This window comes from Eretmochelys imbricata, chromosome 8 (genome assembly GCF_965152235.1).
Source record: "Eretmochelys imbricata isolate rEreImb1 chromosome 8, rEreImb1.hap1, whole genome shotgun sequence".
NCBI lineage: Eukaryota > Metazoa > Chordata > Testudines > Cheloniidae > Eretmochelys > Eretmochelys imbricata.
This window is the reverse complement of record NC_135579.1, coordinates 79517135-79544336: the sequence shown is the minus strand read 5'-3', so window position 1 is coordinate 79544336 and position 27202 is coordinate 79517135. Positions and strand designations below refer to the sequence as shown.

General features: G+C 41.9%; 1 protein-coding gene across 1 annotated transcript in view; it reads right to left on the bottom strand.

Annotated features, from left to right (window-relative positions):
- Window positions 1-15726, bottom strand: part of LOC144269583 (vitellogenin-2-like) — a 33353-nt gene extending 17627 nt beyond the window's left edge. The window contains exons 1-19 of the mRNA XM_077825364.1: window positions 15687-15726; window positions 15430-15450; window positions 15081-15232; window positions 12411-12662; window positions 12074-12235; window positions 11745-11893; window positions 10828-10978; window positions 10549-10706; window positions 10297-10462; window positions 8064-8189; window positions 6720-6938; window positions 5020-5237; window positions 4805-4902; window positions 4214-4338; window positions 3555-3656; window positions 2913-3032; window positions 2619-2808; window positions 2117-2210; window positions 967-1152 (exon numbers count right to left, since the gene is read on the bottom strand). Coding sequence (XP_077681490.1) covers window positions 967-1152; window positions 2117-2210; window positions 2619-2808; window positions 2913-3032; window positions 3555-3656; window positions 4214-4338; window positions 4805-4902; window positions 5020-5237; window positions 6720-6938; window positions 8064-8189; window positions 10297-10462; window positions 10549-10706; window positions 10828-10978; window positions 11745-11893; window positions 12074-12235; window positions 12411-12662; window positions 15081-15232; window positions 15430-15450; window positions 15687-15726 — 2729 coding nt within the window. The remainder of the gene's footprint in view (window positions 1-966; window positions 1153-2116; window positions 2211-2618; window positions 2809-2912; window positions 3033-3554; window positions 3657-4213; window positions 4339-4804; window positions 4903-5019; window positions 5238-6719; window positions 6939-8063; window positions 8190-10296; window positions 10463-10548; window positions 10707-10827; window positions 10979-11744; window positions 11894-12073; window positions 12236-12410; window positions 12663-15080; window positions 15233-15429; window positions 15451-15686) is intronic.
- Between the last annotated feature and the right edge of the window lie 11476 nt (window positions 15727-27202).

The window sequence follows — 27202 nt, the reverse complement described above, 5'->3', positions numbered from 1 at the left end:
TCATGTCCAGATTGGACAACTGCAATGCACTCTACTTGAAGCTGCCCTTGACGCTGCCCTTCATCTACTTAGTGAAATGCACACTACAGCTGTTGTCCATATACTGCACTGGCTCCCCATCTGCTTCTGGTTGAAATCTAAGGTGTTGGTTCTATACTGCAAAGCCCTTCATGATTTTAGATCTAGCTCTTTTAGAGACTCTCTCTTTCCCTAAGTCCCACCAAAACTGCTGAGATGAACTAATGTGTTTTGAAGACATTCTGTAGCTGTGATGACTTAAGGATTGGAGATAGGGCACTGGCAGTCTAAGGTCCCACCTATGGAACTCCTTCTCTCAACTAGTCCTCCAGAACTTAAATTTACTGCCCTGCTGAGTATAGTTCAAGACACATCATGTTCTGAACAACGGCTCTGCAGTGGACTATTTATGGTTAATTAGAGTTGATACAGTATGTTGCTTAACGGGGACAGTTCGATTTAATCGGTTTCATAGTTCTAGATGCTAACAGCATGTCCGCAGAACAATTATTAACTAAATAAAACGTTAGAGTAGTTGAGCTCTGTATGAGCCAAACAAAGGATTATAAAGGCAGGGGCATTTAGAAGTGCAATAATGGCAATTACGCTACAAGTTCACTGGTATTTAATCACCAGAAGTGCACTGGGCCTGATTCTGTAGTTCTTACTCTGAGTACTCAGGCAAAGCCCTCAATGGCTTCATTGCCTGAGTCAGGACTTCAGGATGAGGACCATTAAATGACAGAGGACTGACATTGCCGGTAAAGTTGAATACAAAAAAATACATCCTGAACATAGTGAGCAAAAGAAAATATTTAGCATTCTATAACTATCCTACTACAGGAAAGTCTTAGCAAAAAGCTGTGTCTTTATCATTTTATAATAAGTAATTCACCATCAATTGTACAGAAGAGTTAAAACTAAACAAACTAAATATAACTGCTGTACCTTGCAGTCACTAGCTCAGTTTCCTGGTGACACGGAGTTGTTTCAAACTTCAAACTATTATCTTTGATGTTTATTCTGGCATAAAATTTCATTGGGATGTTGGCACGGAACTTGGCATGAAATTCAAGACCACTCTGAAAGTACTGTGTATTGATTCCCATCATTGCCACTGTATGCATGTATACGCTGAAAGAGAGGGAAAATATAAACATGCCTAACCATATAAATCGATAAATATATACTTAGCAAGCACACTTTGAAATGTAGAATTCCCTTTATATAAATATCTCTTTTTGGAAATGAGAGTTTGTTGCTGTAAAAGGAAAAAGGTCAATCTAATGACAGATAAAGAGATATATCATATATGAGGAGGTGAGATCCAGATGACGAATTGCAGAGTCATGTGATAAATGAATTTAACATGGACCATTAGACCTCCTCACCTGCCCTCTTCAGTTCTAATCCATCACCCCAGTTCTTATTCTAATATTAGAAAACTCTGAGCTCTTTCAAACACCTGCTATTTTTAAAAAACCAACTAGCTTCAAAAATATTTCTTCTTCTCCCCCCAGCCAGCCCCGGCAAAATTACACTAGCCTGAGGCCCAGGATGACCATATTTAGTGCTGCATCAGTAGCAGCTTTTTTATATGTAAAATGTCATGACTATACATCTGATATCACTCATCCCTGAAGGGGTAGAAATAGAAGCTTTATGAGACATGGTAGAATCCCAGCTTCCCAGTTTGGATCCAGCACACACTGATAGCACTGCAAGGTCTGCGATAACATACTTTACAATCATGGCATTTTTTAGGTATAGAAAAGCTATTTTATGTCTTGTTTAGAGATACTGTATTTATATGGTTTGCTCTGAGGCCTGGATTAATGATGACTAAGTCACCCAGCAGTGTAGGCACAAAAAAACATAATTCCAGGATATTTTTTTAAATGCTCTGTAATGTATGTGGCAAATACAGAGCATGATGATGTAGTGTGGAATAAAAGGTTTAACAGCACCTGTTTGGATTGACCTATATAACTTACACGTGGCTTCACCCTTGTAAATAATTCAGCTATCCTAAATCTCTGCCAATAAAGTTATACCATACCATCATATTTATATACATATATATCCTAGTTTTCCTCACCTTGGGTTGATATCAGCATGAAGTTGCACATTGGCATCAAAGAACTGCAAAGGTTTAAAAGTGCCAGATAAAGAGGGGGACATATTTACACCAACTGTAAAGAGATAGAAAAGAATTATAGCAATGGCAAAACAATATATTAAGGGTTTCAAATTGACAGTTTTGTTAAAATAATAATAATTAGCACTTAGGGAGCACCTTTTCATCTTCAAAACACTTACAGAATTAAGGGCCCAGTTTTACCCTTGTAGTGCCTACTGAAATGAATCAGGAGTTACACATCTGTATCCAAGGGCAGTATTTATTCCCAGCTAATTAATTCTCACACCAAGTATGATGTAGTTATGTATTACTACCTCCATATTAGAAATCAGGAACTCGAGACGGAAGGTAGGCGACTTGCCAAATACTATAGAGGGATTTAATGTTAGAGCAGGGATTAGAACTCTGAAATCCCTACGTGTTGAGGTGAAACCATTAAATGATGCTTTTCAAAACTCACCACTGGCTGTAGCGTGTATCAGACCAGTACTATATAAACTGAATTCCAGTGGCAGGCCAACACAGGTAGGGACAATGTGCCGAACTTCTCCTGCCAATATCGCCTGTGTCCATTGTCCTGCAATGCCTCTTTGGATTTGATTGATCACTTTCTTCACTAACATGTGCCTATCTGATGATTCAGTCAGAGCCTGCAAAGGGACAAAGATCCAGAAGGTTAAGTAGAGGGAGCAGAGGAGCGGAAGGAAACTATGAAGCCCCTCAGACAAAACAGAAAGATAGGGGCAATCAATACCTTCACTGTCTGTTGAATGAGCTCCTTGTTGACGTCAGCAAAGGCAAGCTCATGGCCAAATACTTTTACATAGGCTGATATGAGCGGATTTTCAGGAGGCAGTTCCTTCCATCCCAGAACCTAGAGAAAAAATGTTGCTTTATATATAGGACTGTATTAACAGATACTGGGTCAAATCCTGAGGATGTTATCTAGGCTTATTCAGGCAAAACTACCATTGACCTCAGTGTGAACTTGCCCATTTAGTACCTGGGTAAAGACCATTGTAAACAGTGGGCTACACCCAAGAAAGCGCTAATAAAGAAAAAAATCCTATACAGCAATCATATTTTTAAAGAAAATTGATATACTGTATTTTAACATGCACTTTAATGTTTGTATTAATTATTACTATCATCATCATCTGTACTGGCCGCAATCAGGGATCAGGGCACCCTTGTGCTAGGCACTGACACATATACAGTGAAAAGATGGTGCCTATCCCTAAAAGCTTGCAGTGTATGGCTAGATATGTCATTTGGGGCTTTCTCCTGTACTCTTCACTCACTGACACTGCTGTGGGAGTTTTGGCTGGGTAAGAAATGCAGTACCAAGAATTCCAGTAATATTTTTCAAACAGACGTGAAGAATGAATACACATACCGTTTTCCCAAGCACCTTCAATTTTTTGTATGTGTCATATTCAGCAAAGGGGATGTTCTGTTTCCTGACGAGCTCTGTTAGGCCTTGTGACTGGAGAGCCACCTATGCAAAACAAATAAAATTAGGCAGACCAGAATATGACACAGTTAAAATACAGAGCGTGGGAGAAGTATCAAACATTGGTCTTTACTAGGTGAAAGCCATGAGAAAACTAGTAATGATGGAGAGAGAAAATATGGAGAGTCAGATTTAACCATTGTCATGAGCCGTCATGACTCCATTAAAGTCAATAAAATTGCTGCTGTGTATCCAGTAGTGGATCTGGCTCAAAGAGTAGCGGGAAATCCCTAGTATAATCTTTACACACATATATGTTAGGCAGTTATGGTTCAGGTTTACAGACAGATATTCGATGAGCCTTCTGAGATTTCGTTTACTTTTGTTACATTTTATAACCACGCTGAATGCTTTCACAGCCTCTCTCATCAGAGTCTATAGGCCAAGAGGGCCAAGAACAACTGCAATCAGACTCCCTCCCCAAGCCTTCCATCTGCACCAACCCCTATTCAGGGCTGTGGTTAAATGCTGCAGTCCATCCAGAAGGCTTCCATGAGAAATATTTGTATAGGTTTGATTGTTGATCTAAATGTAATATTTACCTCGACAAAATCAGTTGCGGTATTTGCATAGTATCCTCTCAGTTTCATGATTATTGCAGATGGCAACATACTGCTTGGACTGTTCATGAGATAGATTCTTCCAATTGCACCAGCTCTATATTCCGCTATAGTAGAAATCAAAATACAGCAGAGGTTTGGTTTTCATTATGGTGTCCAATGATATCTTGTGCACATAAGGTATAGTCACCTTCTGTGTGTAATCATGTAAATGAGTCTGTCAGCATTGATTTCTATGTGTTGCCCAATCTTCACATGCAAAGTCTCTCTGAGGGGAGAATTTGGGATCATGTCCATTCTGGGAGGTGAGGCGGCAGGTCTGAGGAATATTGGGTGTCTACACAAATACCTCAGTCCATAGCTGAATGCTAGCGATCCATAGTATTCTCCATAGATCCTGAGACATCTGCAGTTTAAGAGGTCTATGTGCTTTTCCTGCTCCAGGAATGGACAAATCCCACTGCCAATGGCAGGATTTCAGTTGAAATTCATGGCATTTCATGGCTTTTCTATGGGAATTTTCTAAGAATATAATATTAGCCAAAGCAGTTCCACAGCATATCTGGTACTCACGGTAATAGCCGCCAACGTGAATAACCTTGCTGTAACGATAGCTCAGCCTGTCAAGTCTTGGGCTCAGTAGTTTAAGGGCAATGTTGCAAGCAGCAGATCTAAATAAAATGGAGATAATGCTCCATAGTAACTGAATTCACTTTGCATTTATACTTAGAAAATTGTAATGAAAATCACTACTTACAATGGAAAGTTTTACTTCTCTTTTTACTCACACATTAAAGAGCTGTGGGATCCTGCTTATTGCCAAAACCTTCATATGGGAATATGTGAAACTGGCAACCTGCAAACTGCTCTCCTTTAGCAGAGCATTGGCCATAGTTGTTACGAGAGGAAGAGCAGGCTTAGTTTCAAAGATGACAACACAAGCCATCATTCGGACAGTAGGAGTGAGTGAACGGTCCACAAAGATCTGGAGAAGAATTTCCTGTACCTGAAGGGGAAAAACAAAACAAAAAACAACAAAAAAAATACATTTCCAGGTCCTAATAACTTCTTAGGGTGTATTCTCCCTTTAAAAGAATTCAGTTTGCACTGGTGAGTCACCCACCTATATTGAGGGGAGAATAAAACTGAAAGTATGGCCGTCTGTGCAACGTAGGCGCTGATGCACAAAGATAGGTATTGTTGGGGCACAATGAACAGAAGTGGGGGGGGGGGAACTGCCAATAATAATATGCCCAGTCTTGCAGCTTACAATGACCTAATTCCCACTGATATCAGGGAGAGTATATTGTGTGCAATAGGGAAGGATCAAAGTAATTTGTATTCACCATTGCTTACATTACTTGTTGTCAGTGCAACTTCCATACATAGATTGTAGTCAGTCAGATACTACAGTAATAAGCATGGTATAAACGCACAGACAGACAAATAGACAGTGGATTAACACACACTCTCTTTCTCCCTGTATTATTTAAGTTAATAAAAGATCTCAACATACAGTATAGGAAACAGAATTCTTTTTCATCTGCAGTTTATAATTCTGATAAAGAATCCTAAAAAACAAGAAAGTGCCTATACTTATTACATTTTTATAGTTTTACTTTTTAGAATGAGATCCCACAGTCCTTTTTTACTTAAAATTCCTACTGATGTCAGTGTGAGCTTTGCGTGGACAGCAACCACACAATCAGGAATGCCTGTAATACTGATTATACAATTTTATTTGATTTTTTACATATCCTCACATTGATCAACTTTCAGTTTATGCATTAATCTATTATCTATGTCCAGCCATATATATGTGAAGAGCTAAGGGCAGATCCTCAGCTGTATAAATTGCTATAGATATGCCGATTGGTGTCAGTGGGCCTATATTACTTTACACCAGCTGGGAATCTGCCCCTAGTGCATTCCGTAGCAGTGCTAGAGACAAAACAATCAACAAACCTGGTGAATGGAACCATTTTTGAAAACCCATGTCATGAGCCATGCTAAAATGATGTAACAGTATTTTACTCTTCTGAATTAAAATAAGACTATTTCTTGTCTTAATTTTAAAGTCTCATACAGCCACAATATGGTATATTGTACCACTGATTCTACTACTATGAATCTCCATTGCAAATTATTTTGGGCTCAAACTTACTTCCACTGCAATCAATGGCCAAACTCTTCTTGATTTCAGTGAGACCAAGGTCAGAGGGAGCAGTCTTTAATTGTGTACATAAAAAGCATGACAGGTCTAAGAGATACGACATTAAACAATGCGAACCAGATCCTCAGTTGGGGTAAATCAGTTTAGTTTCACTGAAGTCAATGGAGCTATGCTAACTTATCCTAGCTGAGAATCTGGCCTTGGGTATCTGATATTACATACTGACTGCACAAAAAGTGTGTCACGGACATGACCAGCATTACATTCTGTATTCTTTATGTCCAATGAGTTTGTTTAAACAACAGTTTCACTTACTTTTGATGGGTCTTTCCTGGCTATTTTTCTCAAGGCCAAAACAGCATCAATATAAATTCTAACTGGAAAAGCCATCGCGGCAGGTGAAAATATTGGCAAGAACTTCAGGATGCGCTTGATACTGGCTGGTTCTCCTGCATTGCCAATGGCTTTCAGAGCCAAGGCCATGTCATCTTCATGGTTCTTGCTGACTGCCTCAGCTGCAAGGTCATGGAGGGGCTGCAAACAAAGCAAGAATGTGTAGCTTTGTTAATTCAGATAATAATCTCGCATATACACACTGCCATCCTTGCCCACAGGGAATAAAAAGCCTTTTGCTCCAAGACCTTGCTCTCTTCTTTGAGCTGAACCTTGCACATTTCATTCCCAGGCTCCCATTACCATAGTGCCAAATACAGAGAAGAGGAAGTAGTACTCACTGACTTAGACTAGTGTAACTTTCCCTGCGTTATACCTGTTCATTCCTGTTCACCCGCCCAGGGAGTTGCAAACTGCACCTCCACAGTCCAGCCTGGCCCCTGAGCCCTGGGGGAATTCACAGAGAGGGTGACTCTCTCAATGATTCTATTGCAGCTTCCCGAGTCCCATAAAACAGGCACCAAATTCAGTATTGACAACACCCCTAGCAATCTCTATTAGAGTCCATTAGGTGCTGCTAAATGTGTTCCCCGATATTCTCATAACTTCATCTGAATGTTTTCTGCTTCCCAGATTCATTGGGTAGGATTTACCCATATGACAAGGACAGATTACTTTTATACAGGCTTTCCTTTGTTTAACCCTATTGTGCTGGTTTTCAAGGTTTAAACACATTCTGATGTCAACAGACCATCTCAGTACTCTGGTACTTCTGAACATAGGAATAGACCTCCATAGACTGAAGACAATGATCAGAGAAGACCTGGGACAGTGTACAATCATGAAGTTTCTTCTTAAAATGATCATTTTAGGAGCCATGACTTGGGATATGTCTGGAGCTTCATTTATAGTGGTATTGAGGAGTAATGTTACCAATGTAAAGTAGCATGTACTATATACCTAGTACTCTTATTATAATCTGACAAGTTGCCACTCATTGTAAATTCAATTTCAACTTGTTTACAGAATCCATTTTTCTTATGGACTATCACTGCTTGCATTCAAAATTCTGAACAGTTAAGGTTTTTCAAAGAGCTTCCACTCACCTTCTAATTTTGTTTGCAATTTTGCAGTTGATCACAGCTGCAAATGATGGAATTTAAACCTCTATTGACCTGATTTACACACAATTAGGTGGGAACTAAACTAGAAGCAGTTTCTGAAATTTCTTCAGGTATTAAAAAATCTGAAATAAAACCCACTCACCTGAAGAATTCTATTAGGACAAGATGATGATACAGAACAATATCTGTTTATCATGGAACCATATGCCAGGTAAGCAAGCTTGCGAAGCATAGGAGCTCTCTGAATTCGGAAGCTGGTCACTAGATCCTGCAGAAGTAAGAAGCAGCACATCTTAATATTGGTATCCAGTAAAAGTCATATTTAGTTGAATGTTCACCTTACCTATTAGAACAAATCAGAAACTATCTTGAATTTTCCTAGGTATTTTCAGTAAAATGAAACCAGACTTGTAACGAATTCAGACATATGACCAGTATGTGAAGTTGTTGTGATATTACTGACGGTAACTAATTTCCCTCACATATTAATGATCAGAGTGGGTCTAAATTGTCCAAATTTCTATTTCTGGCAGAAAAAAATGATGAAAATTTTCATAGATGGGGGGGGGGAAGGGTGGTTGGCCAGCTATCATCAAATATCCAAGGTGCTTAAAAATTTTCAATGATTGAAAAAATTAATCAAAATATCAACATTTTTCTAATGACCCTGAACTTTACAGTGAACTGCTTTAAAAAGGAAATATGTCACATCCACCACATATCATTGTGTAAATTCACTAATAAAAGTGGATTGGGGTCTGCTAGTAGAAGGAGGACCCAACACATGGACACTACACCACATGCCAATATCCTGGACACTGCGATCAGCTTCAACAATGGAACCCTATAGACAACTATATACAAGAAACCCATGGATCACCACACCTATATTCACAGATCCAGTAACCACCCCAAACACACCAAGAAATCTGTTATCCACAGCCAGGGACTCAGATACCACAGGTTATGCTCTAAGGGGAAAGTCCAAGATGTACACCTTAACCCACTTAAAACCGCCTTCACCAAACAAGGACACTCCCCCAGAGAAGTAGATCAAATCAAGGAACAGGCCACCCAAATACACCAAGAGAATATGCTTCAATACAGAAAAAACACCCGCTTTGACTGCGCACACCTAGTTGTTTCCTGCCACCCCGTACTGGAGTCCATACAGGGTATCATTCAACAATTACAATCCAGACTCGATGGGGACCACATCTAGAAAGAAATCTTTCCTAAGCCCCCTCTTCTGGCCTTCAAACAGCTGCCCAGTCTCTCCAGGCTCATCACCAGAAGCAAGCTCCACACATACCAGGTCCTACCAACTCAAAGCGGCACCAGACCCTGCCATAACAGATGCAAAACCTGCAGACGTATCTCCACTGCTATAATGATAAAAAAAAAACCACAACTCACCTTTCAAGATCAATGGGTCTTACACATGCCTGTCACAACATGTGGTGTATCTCATCCAATGCACTAAATGCCCCAGTACAACTATGTGGGTGAAACTAGACAATCACTACATTCTCAAATGAACTCAAACAGAAAAATGTTAAAAGGTAAAAACACCATATCAGACATGAGTGAACACTTTTCACAAAATGATCACTCCATATTTGACCCCGCGGTTCTCGTCCTCAAAGGAAACCTGCACAACACCTTCAAAAGATGAGTCTGGGAGCTTAAATTCATAACATTGCTAGACACTAAAAATCATGTTGTCATAAAGACACTGGATTTATGGCTTATTGCAACAATCTCTAACCCACTACCCTCCCGCTTTTCTATCCTATGGCTGCAGTGATGTTAACTGGACACTTCACTTTGAATAGTCTCTTAGAATGTAACTACTTCCGGTAAACAATCTGTTCCACCCTGTGTTTCGCATGACAATAAGGGCAGATCTACACTGCAGCATTCCTTCGGTGCAACTACACCTCTCAGGGATGTGAAAAATCCCCATTCCTGAGTGATGTAGTTATACCAACCTAAATGCCGGCATAGACAGTGCTATGTCGGCGGGGGGGGCTTTTCCTGCCGACATAGCTACCCCCTCTCGTGGGGGATTAACTCCGCCAACGGGAGAGCTCTCGCCCATCAGCGAAGAGCGTCTCCATCAAAGCACTACAGCAGTGCAGCTGCACTCACGTGGCTCATATGCCAGCGCAGCATTTCAAGCGTAGACTTGCCCTGAGTACCTGCCCCACACCTGAAGAGCAGCTCTGTGAAGTTCGAAAGCTTGTCTCTTTCACCAACGGAAGATAGTTCAGTAAAAGATATTACCGCCCCCCCACACGCACACACACACTGTCTCTCTTGTAGAAGAATTACAAGACAACAGAATGAGGAATGATCCTATGTACTGTACTCACTGCTACCGCTTGTAAAGTGTGGTCATCAGCTTTGGATAAATGGAAGGCGAGAGCGACAGTCAGAGCTGATTCCAAATAGCTCATGTCCTCATTATGAATTTTTTGCTTAAGGAACATGAATGTCTCTGTAGTCCCTGCCGCACAGATTGCGCTCAATAACCAATGCCTGTAAACAAGGGGAGGCATCTATTATTTTCATTGTCAGAATTTCTCCATTCAGAAATGTTGATTGAGAGTGACGCAGTCAATTACCGATCTTGAGGTTTATCAGCAAATTGTTTCCAAAGAGACTCAAGGTTTTCAGGGGTTGCCACACGACAAAGCTGGATAAGTTCTAAGAATTTGGCTGGAGCTTCTCTATTGTACCCTTGTTGATCATGCTGAATTAATTGCTGTAGTATTTCTACTATCTGATAAAAAACCAGAAGGCAGAAGGGATTACAAGATATCGTTAAGTGTCTGAAATAATTTCCTGATCTTCCATTAGCTTTATAAATAATGAAAGAGCCTAAAATATTAAGTATCTTATACCTGTGATTCAGGATTTTTCGTCTTTATTAGATGAATTGGCATCTGGAGTAGTTCTCTTGCAAAATGGTAACGAAGACTTCCATAGTTTTGCAACTGAATTTCTGATGTACTTGCTTGACTGTTTCTAATATCATTCAAAGTAAGTTCTTGTCTGCAAGGAAAAGAGTGAAATGTAGCCATAACATTTTTACTTTGGGTGCTCCATTTGTCTAAGCTAAATCCAGTGGATATTATAGCTGAATGAAAGATTCCCAACAATAACTTCACACTGTCGGCAAGTGGGTCAGAAAATTCTCAAATTTATTCATTATTCAAAATCCTGAAAAGTTTCTTGAGGTTATCATTTTACATTTGCAGATTGTTCACAAACTGTTCAGTAACAATATTAACAAGTCACTCCATGTTGGTTATTTATATAAGCCATCAGGGTGTTGGGAGACTTAACTGAAGTTTGTAAACACATGGAGATCTCTGGCTAAAAATATCAAGTGTAAAATATGAGCACCTAGGAAACTTGCAACAACGTGAACATTTTTACAGTAAAAAGTTTATATTTAAATCTCACAGCTTCTCTATCATTTTAACAAAGTAAACTGAGGAGAAGCTAGTATTAACAGCATCTTATTGATATTTACATTTCTCAAATATTTCAGTTTACATGCACGTGAGATGCACCCTATGCAAAAGTGAAATGCCACGTACAGCAATTTGGGCTGCATTAATTACAATGAAGAAACTTAGATACAGGCAGAGACACATAGGACCGGATTACTCCTCTGAATGCCAAAAACTAACAAAAGAACCATCCAGTTGCAGCAATTTTTTTTTTATTCCCAAAGTCTTGGTGAATGTATTTTAAAGGTATTCTCCCCGGTCTGATCATTATACTCATTTACAGTGTAATGGCTGAGGCCTACCTTGCCTCCATGACAGCAACACCAGCAGGTTCACTGAAAGGGGAAATCTGATAGACCTGCTGCGACACAGCTTGTGTGATCAGGGTGCCAGCATCTGTGTATTTCATTTTGTAGGTGAATGCAGCTGTTCCTTTTATGATCTTTTCTTTCTAAAAGGGCAAAGAACTCCCATAGTAAATGAGAACAGACCATTGTTTAACTCCAGATTTATCATGAATGAGCCAAATTCACCATTGAAATGAGTATACTCCATCTCTGTTTAAATCAGCTCAGCAATATGTGTATACACCTGCAGTTAATTTGGCATTATATGTCTACATGTTCCGTACCAGTGGGCAGGTAGCACAAGAGCGGATGTAAGCCATGCCAATGTTCTTCTCCACTTTATCCTGGCAGTTGTTGAGGTCTTTGGTTTTGAATACTGTGACTCGGTTACTCTTCCTGTCTTCCTGGATAATGTACCTTGTATGGCAGACACCTCCAATCCCGGCCTATAGAGAGTGATAGAGCTTAATTGCATTTCTCATTTGAAACAGACTTTCATTCCAGGACAAGGAGCAGGTGAACAGTAACCTTCCTGGAAACTGTATCTGAATCAAAATAACTTTATAATAAAAAGGAATGTTTGTTCTTATGGCAGAATAGAATTAGAAAGGAAAAACAAACCTCTTGCAAGTCATATGCGTTCTGTGACTTTTTGACAGTTATCTGCAACATGTTCAGAATCCCTCTCACTAGGTTAACACATGTGACAGGAGTATCTTTGGGGGCATAAATGTTCCCAAACTGCCCTCTGTTGTATTCAAACTTAAAGAGTTGGGTGAGACATGATGCAATTGTCAGGATGAGTTTGGAAGATCGAGTGAATGGATCTCTGGGCCAGATTCCATTGTATTCGTCCAACTGTGGAGATAGGATCTGAGAACAAAATTCAGAAAACACACCTGTCAAAATTTTTGTCAGTTAAAAATATTTCCCCAAGAGAAGAATCTGAGCTCCATCATGAAGCCACTTGTCTAAACATTGCATAAAATTATCTCCTTTCCTTTCCTATACTTGGGTCTGGGATGAAGCTGTCAAGACACAATTTCCACAAAGGATTTCTGCCCACCCAAAGTTCTGACAGAGAATAAAACAAATCATGCAACCTTCATTAGTCCCACAAACCTGGTAGTACCATTTGAATGTTCAAGTGGAGAGTGAAAACCCTGATTACACAGACTATCTGCTGGGGAGGGAAATACCTTCCCTATCCCCAAAGCTTCAGAGAGCTTTCACACAAAGTGTTCTGGGAAGCGCAGCCGAAACACTGCTCATGTGTGCCTCCATATACAAATGTTTAGAATTACGGCTGCTAGCCACTATGCTGCACAAAAACATCATTGGTTAGGAGAATAAGAGGACCATTGTTTTTAATAGGGGAGGAGGAAGGATCTCTGGTTCCTACCAACACAGATATTATGCCCTTCCCTCTGGAGGTGTCAACCAATTATAGTGCTAGCAGCCTATAAAAGGTGTTTAATTTTACAAGTACTTGCTTGTAATCTAGAGACGTGAGGGGAAGGGGGATGTAAAAACAAGACATCTCCTATATATAATTCTAATTTTATTCGAAGCCTTGTTTAGTGACTGCTGCTAAGTGTGGATTGCCCCTTTGTCATTTTAATCTATGTCAGTATTCTGTAATTCAGAATCCCTGCATGTTGCCCTCAGTAATGTAAAGACAGAGTTACAGAATCAATAGACATTTAGGGTCAATTTTTGGTTTCTTTTACACCAGTGAGACTCTTAGAGTTAAAAAAAAAAAGGAGTACTTGAGGCACCTTAGACACTAACAAATTTATTTAGTCTCTAAGGTGCCACAAGTCCTCCTTTTCTTTTTGCAGATACAGACTAACATGGCCGCTACTCTGAAACCTCTTAGAGTTCAGAAGGGTTTCTCCAATATAACTGTGATCAGAATTTAGCAAAGTGAATAAATATTTCTAACAGATATTATATTATTTCCATTCAGATCTTTCATTGTGTTATCATTATCCTATCATAGGGTGAGGTACATAATAAATTATGTTGGTGTGGCACAAATCCATTTGTTACAGTAAATGTAACAAAGAAAAATAGCTTCTGGGCCAAATTCTGGCAGTGTTTTTATATATATATAAAATATTCCCCCACATTTGTCTCTTATTTCCATTTGTTTAGATGCTTAGACCCCTTTTCTCTTGCCACGTTTTAAATTGTTGAATGTATTTTTTTCTAATGAATAGGAACACTCCTATATTATATTATTGTTGTAATTCTCCAGTTCTGAATAAAAATTAAAGCTAAACAATATTGAAAAAACAGATCGAGGAAACAGGAAATAACACCAGGCATGACATTTTATCTACAGCATTCAGCTTTTCTCAAGCTATGGAAAAGATATGACAAAATGGGGTTATTTTATTCTTGAATTTTTATTAACTTTCTTTTTAAAACGTCCTGTTTGTCTGATAAAGTATTTGCACAGACAGTTGTTTTAACAAATGCCTCTGGTATTTTTCGAGCATTCAGGGTAATTATGTGACTACAGCCTTCAAACAACTTATGTAACTTTGTTTTGAAAAGCATCTATAGATCTGGTCCCTGCTCCTGCTTCCTTTGAAATCAGTGGGAATTTTGCCATTGACCTCTGTGGTAGTAGGATCTACCCCCGATCTGTAATTTTCCATACACAATCTGAGTTCTCCAAAACTTTCTGGGTGCCTACTGCTGTGGAGTGCTGAATGCTCTGAACTCCTCCGCTTCCAGCAAAACCATCAGGAGACAGGGCATTCAGCAACATACACGATCAGCTATGAGGCCAGTTCTTAGGTCTGGCTCAGTACGAAACCCTGGTGGGGGGGCAAAGAAGGCTTTATACCGCCTTCACCACCACATCCTGGGGCCACCCAGAGACCAGTCAGCTCCTAACACAACTAAGAGCAGCCTTAGTGCTGCTCTAATTTGAAACAGCCTGCAATAGCTCTGCCTTGCGTCAGCCGAAGACAGCAGCAGCACTAGAACCCTCAGTCGTGCCCTCTTTCCCCAGCCACCTCCTGGGCTGAGCACCTACACTTGGACCTGGGAGGGGGGTACAGCTCAACACACTGACTCTGCACTACCTGGGGATTCCCCCATGCCGGGGGAAATCCTTAACTGACTGGTTATGGAGTTACAGGGTCCTAGGATTTGAATGTGGTTGTTCTCTGGCTGCCAGTCCATTACACAGGCCTGGATGTATTACTATAACTTCCATTACTATTTACTGCATCTTCCTTTGCTTGCTTGCTTTCCTTCATATACACTGTCATTTACCTTCAGCATGTGATAGTTGTGTGACAATCCACTGATCTCTACTTTGCATGTCAGCCTTAGCCCAGCTCTTGCCAACCCTCTCTCTTGCAGACCATGCAGAATGAGGCCTTCATAGCTGTACAAGTAGGTCTTGCTGTTGCTAAAACCAGGTGCTAATAAAAAAAAGTAGTTGAAATATCTACTTATGCCAACATTTTTGTGACACTATAGTTCATCATCATCATCATCACAACAAAAAGTCACATGCCCAATTCTACCCCCAGAAAAACAGGAGACGTTAGTGGGAGATGTACCAGTATATATGATGGCAGAGTTAGGTCCATTAATTTAAAATGAGCAGTAGACTTACCAATGTCATATTTCTGACTCCCTGGGGGGAAAGAAATCAAATGGATATGTGAGACACTGAAAACAACTATTTTCACTTCACATTTAATATACTGACTTATCCATAAAACTCCGATAAAGCTTGTGACTAGGGCTTTAAAAAGTGCCTAAGGGAGTTCAGCTCCATCTCACGTGAAAGTCAATGAGATTTGGGTGCCTAATCTCTTCAGGCCCCCTCTGAACATCCCTGCCAAGTATTATTAGAAAAAAGGAGCTTACCCACAAAAGTGAACATCAGTGCCAGTATGATTCTCCTCATGATGAAGGTGAAAGAAGCCCTCAGGGGAACATGCAGCTTTTATAGAAGAAGAATTATTAACTGGTGGGCACTGCTGGGGTGAATTTTGTTGAGTTATCAACTTTTTATCAAGTTACTCAAACAATTTTTTTCCGATGCTGTTGACTTTTTATTCTGAACTGAAGGTATCATTGGCATAGTCCCACTCTGATCGTTCCACCCGAGCCATTTATAGCTTTTGAAAATAACTTTCAAAACAGAGCTGCTTTTTAGACTTTTTTTGAAGGATCATTTTAAAACAAAATATTTAATTCATAAAGAAAATTGTTGATGAGCCTTATTTTCTGGAAGTTTCTGGTGCTGTAATGTTTGTGATAACTTTGTCCTGGTTATTCTGACCTGACATAAGGCACAAGAGCTTATCTAACTGATAATGGTTCAGAAGAATTGTGCAAAAACACCAGAGAAGCGGAGAGTCACAAGGTTGTCGTTACCTTAGTAACCATATTAAAAAGTTTCATTTTAAGTACTATTTGTGCATATACTAAAGTAACATAGCAATATTAAACTTGCCTAATTGTTACAACGGCTATGGCCGGAAAAAAGGTCATGAACTTTTTCGTCTCTGTTTGCTATAAGAAAGAGGTGTTAATAACTTAAGGTATGTTTATACTGTATTGTAAACCTGGGATGTAGGTTTCAGCCCAAACCCCCCATTGGCCCAACACAAAATCTTTCTGGCTTGGGTTAGTAAACCTTCAGGACCCAGGTCCAGGCCACCCAAGAGAAATACGGGGCCTTGGACCATCAGGTTCACTGGAGGCCTCACCCCCTCCCATTTAACTTTATTAATACAGAAGTTACAGACTTTTTTGTGGGGAGGGCACCTGAGCTTGGGGCCCCAGTACAATTGCCCTCTCTTTCCCCCCCGTCATCAACCCTGCCCCACAGACCCCTCCTCTGCCCCCAGGGACGGGTTCAAGCCCAAGTCCCACTGTGAATCAGGTCCAAGCCTTGACATGTTGCAGTGTGGATGCAGCCCAAGCCACAGACCTGAGTCACAAGAGCTGTGTAGTGCAGTATGGATGCATTACCACAGTTGTGAGACCCAGGGCCAACAACTGTAAATCCAGGTTTACAATGCAGTGTGGATACTCAGTCCCAGGCTTGGAAACCTCAAGTCCACAAGTGAAGAGCCCAGAGACCAGGGTTTATAATGCAGTGTAGACATACCTATAGGTCAGACTGTTTCTCTCCACTCATGTGGGCAGGTTGAACTGGGTTGCACAGTAAGGGAAGTATAGTGGGGAGGGGGAGCAGCTTTATCCCAGCAGGAATATTACTGGATCATACAGAATCTGATCTATTCTGATGCATGACTTATTCATATTTGAATGTCTGATTCTAAACACCCTGCCAGAATTATTATGTCAATAGGATTACTTCTGAAAGTATGGGGAGCAGGAGTTAAGCCATGAGCAAGAGGGCTGTAATTTCAAGTGTCTCTTCTTTTTCTTTTCAGGCAAAATGCCTAGATTTAATTTATTATTCTTAGCAAATCCAAAATACAGTTTATTTCAATATGGAGCGACAATTCACTGAATTTTATATAAATTGAGCTGTCAAGCTTATCCAAGTCAGGTGATTTAGTTTTACTAAATTAAGTTTTTTTGGTCACTGGTGTAATTTCCGATATCACTGAATGGCGGGGATTATTTTTAGCTCCTAAAATTTTCTCTTTTTTATAAGGTCTGAGAAAATGTAGATGTTGCTCCTTGATCAGCAGTTTCTTCTGAAAGGGTTTTCTAAAAAATACATAGTAACTATTTCACCAATAATCATTTGTAATGATAGCATTAATCCCAAATCTGTTTTTCCCTTCCTATAAATATTTGATAAGAAAAAGTAATATTTCACTCCATACAAAGAGAGAGAGAGAGAGAGAAGCCAGCCTTATCTTTCAGAACTAAGAGTGTTTATATCTGAACTGAATAGATTTGAAAGGTGTAATTCATCCTAGATTCATAGACTTTAAGGCCAGAAGGGACCATCATGATCATCTAATTTGACCTCCTGCACACCGCAGGCCACAGAACCTCACCTACCCACTCCTGTAATAGATCCATAACCTCAGGCTGAGATAATGAAGTCCTCAAATCATGATTTAAAGACTTCAAGTTGCAGAGAATCCACCATTTACACTAGTTTAAACCTGCAAGTGACCTGTGCCCCAAGCTGCACATGGCAAAAAGACAAAAAGCCTGCAGGGTCTCTGCCAATCTGACCCGGTGGAAAACTCCTTCCTGACCCTAAATATGACTCATCCCCCGCACAAAATAACTGGCTTTGTATGAGACACTACGTAAGAGAATTTTTCCCCGGCAGGCTGCAGCACTCTCCATGCTGCATCTCCATGCTGTACTCTCCATGTTCCCTACATGGGGGCTTCTTGGCTAATGTACCATGCTGATGGATCCCATGGGCCCCTATGCCAGCCTTAGCTGCCTTTTCCTCATCAGCCTGTTTGGAGCTGATGTCCAGCTCTATTCTGTGTCAGGCAAAAGGTGCAGAGGCTCTTCCCACTGTAACATATTGTAGCCCTCTCTCTTTAAAATTGGTTATATGTAATCACTGGAGGGCCTCCCAGTGAAAGAGGTCTCTCACATGATGCAGGCACACTCAGGGTCTGCATGCTCAGAGTCTGTAGGAGCCATCTTGTTATGTATCTAATAAAGACAATTGTGGATTAAACTGTACATCCCTGGTCTCACTTCCCAAAATATAGAGGCTGTAGTATACTCACAAGGAAGACACTCTCGGCTCCCTGTCCGTGCTAGAAAGCATAGAATCATAGAATCATAGAATATCAGGGTTGGAAGGGACCTCAGGAGGTCATCTAGTCCAACCCCCTGCTCAAAGCAGGACCGATCCCCAATTAAATCATCCCAGCCAGGGCTTTGTCAAGCCTGACCTTAAAAACTTCTAAGGAAGGAGATTCCACCACCTCCCTAGGTAACGCATACCAGTGTTTCACCACCCTCCTAGTGAAAAAGTTTTTCCTGATATCCAACCTAAATCTACCCCACTACAACTTGAGACCATTACTCCTTGTCCTGTCATCCGCTACCACTGAGAATAGTCTAGATCCATCCTCTTTGGAACCACCTTTCAGGTAGTTGAAAGCAGCTATCAAATCCCTCCTCATTCTTCTCTTCCGCAGACTAAACAATCCCAGTTCCCTCAGCCCCAGTTCCCTCTCCTCCTAAGTCATGTGTTCCAGTCCCCTAATCATTTTTGTTGCCCTCTGCTGGACTCTCTCCAATTTTTCCACATCCTTCTTGTAGTGTGGGGCCCAAAACTGGACACAGTACTCCAAATGAGGCCTCACCAATGTCGAATAGAGAGGAACGATCATGTCCCTCGATCTGCTGGCAATGCCCCTACTTATACATCCCAAAATGCCATTGACCTTCTTGGTAACAAGGGCACACTGTTGACTCATATCCAGCTTCTCGTCCACTGTAACCCCTAGGTCCTTTTCCGCAGAACTGCTGCCTAGCCATTCGGTCCCTAGTCTGTAGCAGTGCATTGGATTCTTCCGTCCTAAGTGCAGGACTCTGCACTTGTCCTTGTTGAACCTCATCAGATTTCTTTTGGCCCAATCCTCCAATTTGTCTAGGTCCCTCTGAATCCTATCACTACCTGCCACAGTATCTACCACTCCTCCTAGTTTAGTATCATCCGCAAATTTGCTGAGAGTGAAATCCACACCATCCTCCGGATCATTTATGAAGATATTGAACAAAACTGGCCCCAGGACCAACCCTTGGGGCACTCCACTTGATACCGGCTGCCATCTAGACATGGAGCCGTTGATCACTACCCGTTGAGCCCAACAATCTAGCCAACTTTCTACCCACCTTATAGTGCATTCATCCAGCCCATACTTCTTTAACTTGCTGGCAAGAATACTGTGGGAGACCGTGTCAAAAGCTTTGCTAAAGTCAAGGAACAATACGTCCACTGCTTTCCCTTCATCCACAGAGTCAATTATCTCATCATAGAAGGCGATTAGATTAGTCAGGCATGACCTTCCCTTGGTGAATCCATGCTGATTGTTCCTGATCACTTTCCTCCCGTGTAAGTGCTTCAGGATTGATTCCTTGAGGACCTGCTCCATGATTTTTCCGGGGACTGAGGTGAGGCTGACTGGCCTGTAGTTCCCAGGATCCTCCTTCTTCCCTTTTTTAAAGATGGGCACTACGTTAGCCTTTTTCCAGACATGACGTGACGACAGACGTGACCAGAGTTTGCATGAAGCGGTTGTTTTTCTCAGGAGCGCAGTGGATCAAATTACTACACTCAGACAAGAAGCTGCAGTTAGCAGACCAGCAGGAACCACACAGAAGCTACAGAGTACTGAGACACACGGGCCGTGTCTACCTTCAGCCGGGAGCTGTGAGTCCCAGCATGTGTAGATGGGCCAGCGCTGCTTGAGCCAGTGTGCTCAAAATAGTCGTGTAGCTGGGCTAACCTGGGCAGTGCCAGTCTGGGAGGGGTAGACACACTCAGCTAGGCAGAGTTGCTCTTTTTAGTGAGCTAACTCAAGCAGCGCTAGTGCAGTGACGTCTACGCAAGCTGGGAATCCCACCGCCCAGTTCAAAGGTAGATGTAAATAAGACTTTAACAATGGCCCTACTGGGCCAGCCCAATGGTCCATCTAGCCCAGTGTCCTGTCTTCCAGCAGTGGCTGGTGCCAGATCCTGCAAAAGGAATGAACAAAACAGAGCAATTTACTGAGCGATCTATCCCGTAGCATCCAGGCCCAGCTTCTGACCATCAGAGGTTCAGGGACACCCAGAGCACGGTGTTATGTCCCTGACAATCTTGGCTAATAGCCATTGATGGACCTCTCCTTCATTAACTTATTGAATTATTTTTTGAATCCACTCATACTTTTGGCCTTCATGACATCTCGTGGTAACAAGTGCCACAGGTTGCCTGTGTATTGTGTTAAGAAGCACTTCCTTTTGTTTGTTTTAAACTTGCTGCCTATTCATTTAATTGGCTGACCCCTGGTTCTTGTGTTATGTGACGGGTTAAATAACATTTCTTTATTCAGTTTCTCTACTCCCAGTCATGATTTTATAGTACCTCTATCATATACTCCCTTAGTCATCTCTTTTCTAAACTGAACAGTCCCAGTCTTTTCAATCTCTCCTCATATGGAAGCTGTTCCAGAATCCTAAACATTGTTGCCTCTCTCTGTACTTTTTCCAATTCTAATACATATTTTTTGAGATGGGGCAACCAGAGCTGTACGCAGTATTCAAGGTGTGGGTGTACTATGGATTTATAAGTGGCGGTATGATGTTGTCTGTCTTATTATCAATCTCTTTCCTAATGGTTCCTAACATTTTTTGACGGCCGCTGTACATTGACGGAATATTTTCAGAGAACTCTCCACAGTGACTCCAAGATCTCTTTCTTGAGTGGTAACAGCTTATCTAGACTCCATCATTTTATATGTACAGTTGAGATTAGGTTTTCCAATGTGAATTACTTTGCATTTATCAACATTGAAATTCATCTGCCACATTGTTGCCCAGTAGCCGAGTTTTGTGAGATCCCTTTGTACCTCTTCACAGTCTGCTTTGGACTTAACTCTCTGGAATAATTTTGTATCATCTGCAAACGTTGCCACTGTTTACCCCTTTTTTCAGACCACTTATTAATATATTGAACACCACTTGTCCAGTACAGATCCCACAGAGACCCTGTTATTTACCTTTCTCCATTCTGAAAACTGACCATTTATTCCTACCCTTCCTTTTAACCAGTCACTGATTCAGGAGAGGACCTTCCTTCTTATCCCATGACAGCTTACTTTGCTGAGGGACCTTGGATCACCCTTGTCCACATGTTTGTTGACCCCCTCAAAGAATTCTAATAATATTGGTGAGTCAAGATTTACCTTTCTGAAAGCCATGTTGACTCTTCCTCAACAAATCAAGCTCATCCATGTGCCTGATTATTCTTTACTATAGTTTCAATCAATTTGCCTGCTACTAAAGTGAGGCTTACAGGCCTGTAATTGCCAGGATCACCTCTGGAGCCTTTTTTTAAAAAAGGCATTATATTAGCTCTCTGCCAGTCACATGGTACAGAAGCTGATTTAAGCAATGGGATACATACCACAGTTAGTAGTTCTGTAATTTCACATCTGAGTTCCTTCAGAACTCTTGGGTGAATACCATCTCATCCTGGTGACTTATTACTGTTTAATTTATCAATTTGTTCCAAAATCTCCTCTAATGACACCGCATTCAGGGACTGTACCTCAGATTTGTCACCTAAGAATAATGGCTCAGATTTAGGAATCATGGCTTTTGCTAGTTGCTCTTCAAATTTTGCTTGTCCTGCCTAATTATTTTACACTTGCCAGAGTTTATGCTCCTTTCTATTTTCCTCACTAGGATTTGACTTCCAATTTTTAAAGGATGCCTTTTAGCCGCTAACTGCTTCTTTTTACTCTGTTGTTAGGTATGGTGGCTTTTTTTTTTTTTTGTCCTCTTGCTGTTTGTTTTTTTTATTTGGGGTATACATATTGTTTGAGATTCTATTATGGTGTTTTTAAATAGTCTCCAGGCAGTTTGCAGGCATTTAATTTTTGTGACTGTTCCTTTAAATTTCCATTTAAATACCCTCCTCATTTTTCTGTAGTTCTCCTTTTTGAAGTTTAATCTACTATGGTGAGTTCCTCTGGTATTTCCCCCCTACTAGGATGTTAAATTTAATTACATTGTGGTCACTATTACTAAGTGCTTCAACTATATTCACCTCTGGGACCATATCTCGTACAGCACTCAAGACTAAATCAAGAATTGCCTCTCCCCTTGTGGGTTCTAGGACTGCTCCAAGAAGCTGTCATTTATGGTGTCTAGCAATTATATCTCTGCATCCCATCCTGAGGTGACATGTTCCAGGTCAATGTGGGGATAGCTGAAATCCCCCTTTATTATTGGGTTTTCTGTATTTGTAGCCTCACTAATCTCTCTGAGCATTTCACAGTCACTGTCTCCATCCTGCTCAGGTGATTGGTAGTATGTTCCTACTGCACAACCTGACCAATTTCTGGTTCCCCTGGCCTACTTCCTACCCCACTCTGCCAGCATTGCTTTGTCAGCATCAGGCTCCATCTCACTGCTTTGTAGTTGGGTGGTGTCCCCTCAGGTCACTCCTCAGGACTGCCTGGGTCAGTAGGGTGCTGGTCTGCTCAGCCGCTGGTCTAGGATCATGCAAAGGGCTCAACTCTCTAGCAGAGACATCCACCCCTTCCCTGGTCCAGGCTGGGCTCTGGGGGCATAGGAGGTGCAGGTGTCTGGCTGGGCGGGTGCCCCGCAGCTGGGCTCTGGGGGTGGAGGTGGCAGAGAAACAGGAACTGGGTTGTCATAGGGGTTTCTTTCTTTACTCCTGGGGGAAAATTTTTTGTGCCTGTATTGTCACAGACATACTTGCTGACAGGTATTTTGAAATAAATTACCATAATATTTGAAACTGGTGTGATTACATAGTGTTATTTTGACAAATAAAATATGCAGAATTTTAAAATAATCTGTTCAGAATTTTAATTTTTTTGGCGCAGAATCGCCCATCATCAAGCATTGCAGTGAAACATACTACAGACCCAGATGGTGAAATCACTGGAGAAAAGGTTGTCTATGCAGTTGAGATCACTTCCATACTCAGCACAGATTTGTTAAACAAACTGAAGGAGGATGAACATAAATCCTGTAATGCACACCTGACACCGTATTGTACATGAGGGCTGGCCAGGCAGCAAAAGACATATGAATTCCACACGGCAGCCATATTGGGCTGTGAAAGACACTACAGTGTTTCATTACAACAAGGTTCATTAATTAACAACGTGGCAGGACATGCTTAACTACTTACATGAATCACATCAAGGCATTCAGAGAACAAAAGCAAGAGCTAAGCCAGGTCGGACCCAACACAGAATAACGCAGAGCATGTCAGAAATATAGGCCAAGAAACCAAAAAGACACACTGTGGTCTCATGAGATTACTGATGGTCCATGGCACAAGACAGCTGCAGGTATTTTTGACTTTGGCAAACACACCTATCTACTACTTTTCCAAATTTCTAGAAGTTAACTGCATCTGCAAGACAAGTCAGCACACTCTGTCAATGCTAAACTGAGAGCTGTATTTGCAAGACATGGCATCCCTAAAAAGTTAGTGAGTAACCATGTTCCATTTGCAAGCAGAGAAATGGGTAACTCAGAGATCTTAGGGAATGAAACGTGCTCACTCCAGTCCTGGATAGCCACACTCAGTGGCAGCTGGAGAACTTTGGGGCTAGTGCAGCATAGCAAAAAAAAACCCCATGCCTGCTTGTCCCCATGGCACTCCTACCCCTACCCCCATCCCCAAACACAGAGAATGGAAGGATCAGCCCAAGGGAAGTTGCCCTACCTTGCCACCTAGAGTCCTTACATACCTTGGCCAGTCCCAGGCTTGGACCTCCTTTCCAGGATCCTCCTCTTCTCCCTCTGTTGTGTTCCCTCTCTCTGCCACTGACTTTTTCTGCCCTGCCTAGTGAGGCCTCCGCCAGCAGCTCTGCTGCCTTCACTGCAGCACTGAGCTGCAGGACTTGCCGCAGCCAGCAGAGCCTGAGAGGGAGAGACAGAGACAGCCCTCCATCCAAGTCAGTCCTAGCACCTGATGCTTCCTTGACACGCCACTAAGGACCTCCCCCAGAGTACCTACCCACCATTGTCTCCAGCTAGGGATTCCCCTCACCAGGCCCATACCCAGCTAGGAATCACACTAGCAACACCCACACACTGCTCACCTTTAACAACCCACCACTAGTCTGTGCTTGGACTGGAGGGATGTAAACCATAAAGCAGCTGTTCTCAAATTGTGGGTTGGGACCCCAAAGTGGGTCATGACCCCATTTTAATGTGGTTGCCAGGGCTGGTTTAGAGTTGCTGGGGCCTGGAGCCATAGCTGAAGCCCGAGCACCACCACCCGGGGCCAAAGCCCAAGGGCTTCAACCCTGGGCAGCAGGGTAGGTTACAGGCCCCCTGCCTGAGGCTGAAGCCCTTGGGCTTTGGTTTTGTCCCCCACCTGGGGTGGTGGGGCTCAGGCTTCGGTCCCCCCTTCTGGGGTCATGTAGTAATTTTTGTTTTCAGAAGGGGGTCACGATGCAATGTAGTTTGAGAACCCCTGCTGTAGAGCATTGTAAAATGTTGCTTTCTAACTGGCCCCTGCTGATGCACTCTAAAAGTTACCTAGAGCATGTTAGTGGCAGCCTGTCGGTTCTTCATTTGTAACGAAATGGGCGCTGGGGCTCAAGCCAATTTTTTACATTCATAACTGATGCAGCAAGGCCAGAGGTGCCAGAGCTATGAACTGCCAAACCTAGAGGTGCCATGGCTCAGCCCTGGTACAAATTAAGCACTGAGTCTTGTTGGAATGGAATTACATCTGCACAAACTAGGTACCTTTTCGAGAGCATCAGCAGGGTCTATGCAGGCCAGCCGGAGTACAATGTGACAGCACTCGCCAGTCACCGCAGCCTGTGGAAGTGGGTCCACCACCCCAAACACCCCTGAAAAGTGCCACCGCTTCTCTTCCTGTCAGACCTCGATTGCTCAATCTGTGCATATGCTGGAGACGATGAATGCCCTGAAAATAAATAGCCCTCAAATAGCCAACACAGCAAATCAGTAGAAGGCAGTTATAGATTTGCTGTGTTGGCAAATTGTATTTAGTCTCTCTCTCTCTCACACACACACACACACACCCACACACACGTTTGTGTACTTTGGTGGGTGCCACAACACCCTCTAGTCATGGGCTGACGTTGCCCACAATCCACTGGAATGGCTGAGAGAACCATTCAGACACTAAAATCAGTGTTTCACAAAACAGCTGCACCAGGTAGAGATCCCTTCTTAGCTCTTTTGGGGTTGAGAAACACATCTGAGATCATCCCTGGCCTTCCACTTACAGTATCCCTATTTCAGTCCTATGCCATTTAGCCTGGCACTTTAGGAAGTTCAATGGCTAAGCTGCTTGGCAGCATTTATAACTTCTAAGGGTTATTATTAAATTGTGCTTTTAGGGGTGTTTATGAGTGTTATTCATTAGAAATAAGCCCAGACCAGATCCCTGACTCTGAATAGCCCCAAATTTTGAATAAAGTTGGAGCTAAAGCTGGGTCTGAATTTCCATGCTGGTTTCTTGCTACCAAGGGCTGACCAAAAATCCCATTTCTGAACACACCACATTTTGGAGAAGTTTGGATCCAGTTCAGCATCTTGCAATCACATTGCAATGTGGTTCAAGTAAAAGAGGCTGGCAGAGTGTTTTCTGTGAGGGCTCTAGGACTGTGGAATTTTCTCCTCAGTCCAAAATTGTCCAGATTTGGTGATTTTCCTGGTGCACTGCAAGAGACCTCTGTCTGAGAGGGTTTTTGGATGGGCTGAGGATGTACTGATGTTGCATGATGATAATGGGGCAGAAAGGAGTCTCTGTAAGTGGCTGGCCGAGTTCCTGTTGAAAGGAATGTATTAATGCTACTGGGATTTTATTGTATGTTTAATGAGGCATTAGGGCTACCTAGAGCCTTGTAGAGGCTTTTTATTTACTTAAAATCTAAATAAATAAATAAAAACATTACAAGAAAATCATTCTCTTTGACATGTCTTCATCCAGGACACATGAGCCCAGAAAGGACATTTGCTTGTTGGCTTAGAGCCCTACTAAACGGGATAATTTGCTTTTGTGCATTGACTGCAGTGGAAATGGGGGAAAAAACCGTTATCAGAACTGTTGTGAAGCAGAAGGTAATAACTGAGTGCTTCAGTGCTCCCCTCTCAGCTCAGCAGCTGCTTCTGCCATTGGGGTTGGGAAAGTTGTTGATTGGCTCTCTGCACCTATGGATGAATTTGCTCAGGACAGGTCTCCTGCTCTGTAGGGGTGACTGTCCATTTTCTTTTAGGGTCAGAAGAGTGAAGTTCTAGAACAGCCTTCCAAGGGAAGCAGTAGGGGCAAACGACATATCTGGCTTCAAGACAAAGCTTGATAAGTTTATGGAGGTGATGATATCATGGGATAGCCTAATTTGGCAATTAATTGATCTTCAACTACTATTGGTAGATATGCCCAATGGCCTGTGATGGGTTTAGCTGATCGCCATATTTGGAGTCAGGAAGGAATTTTCCCCCAGGGCAGATTGGCAGAGGCCCTGGGGATTTTTCGCCTTCCTCTGCAGCATGGGGCATGGGTCACTTGCTGGAGAATTCTCTGCACCTTGAAGACTTTAAACCACGATTTGAGGACTTCAATAACTCAGATGTAAGTTAGGGGTTTGTTACAGGAGTTGGTGGGTGAGATTCCATGGCCTGCGTTGTGCAGGAGGTCAGATTAGATGATCATAATGGTCCCTTCTGACCTTAAAGTC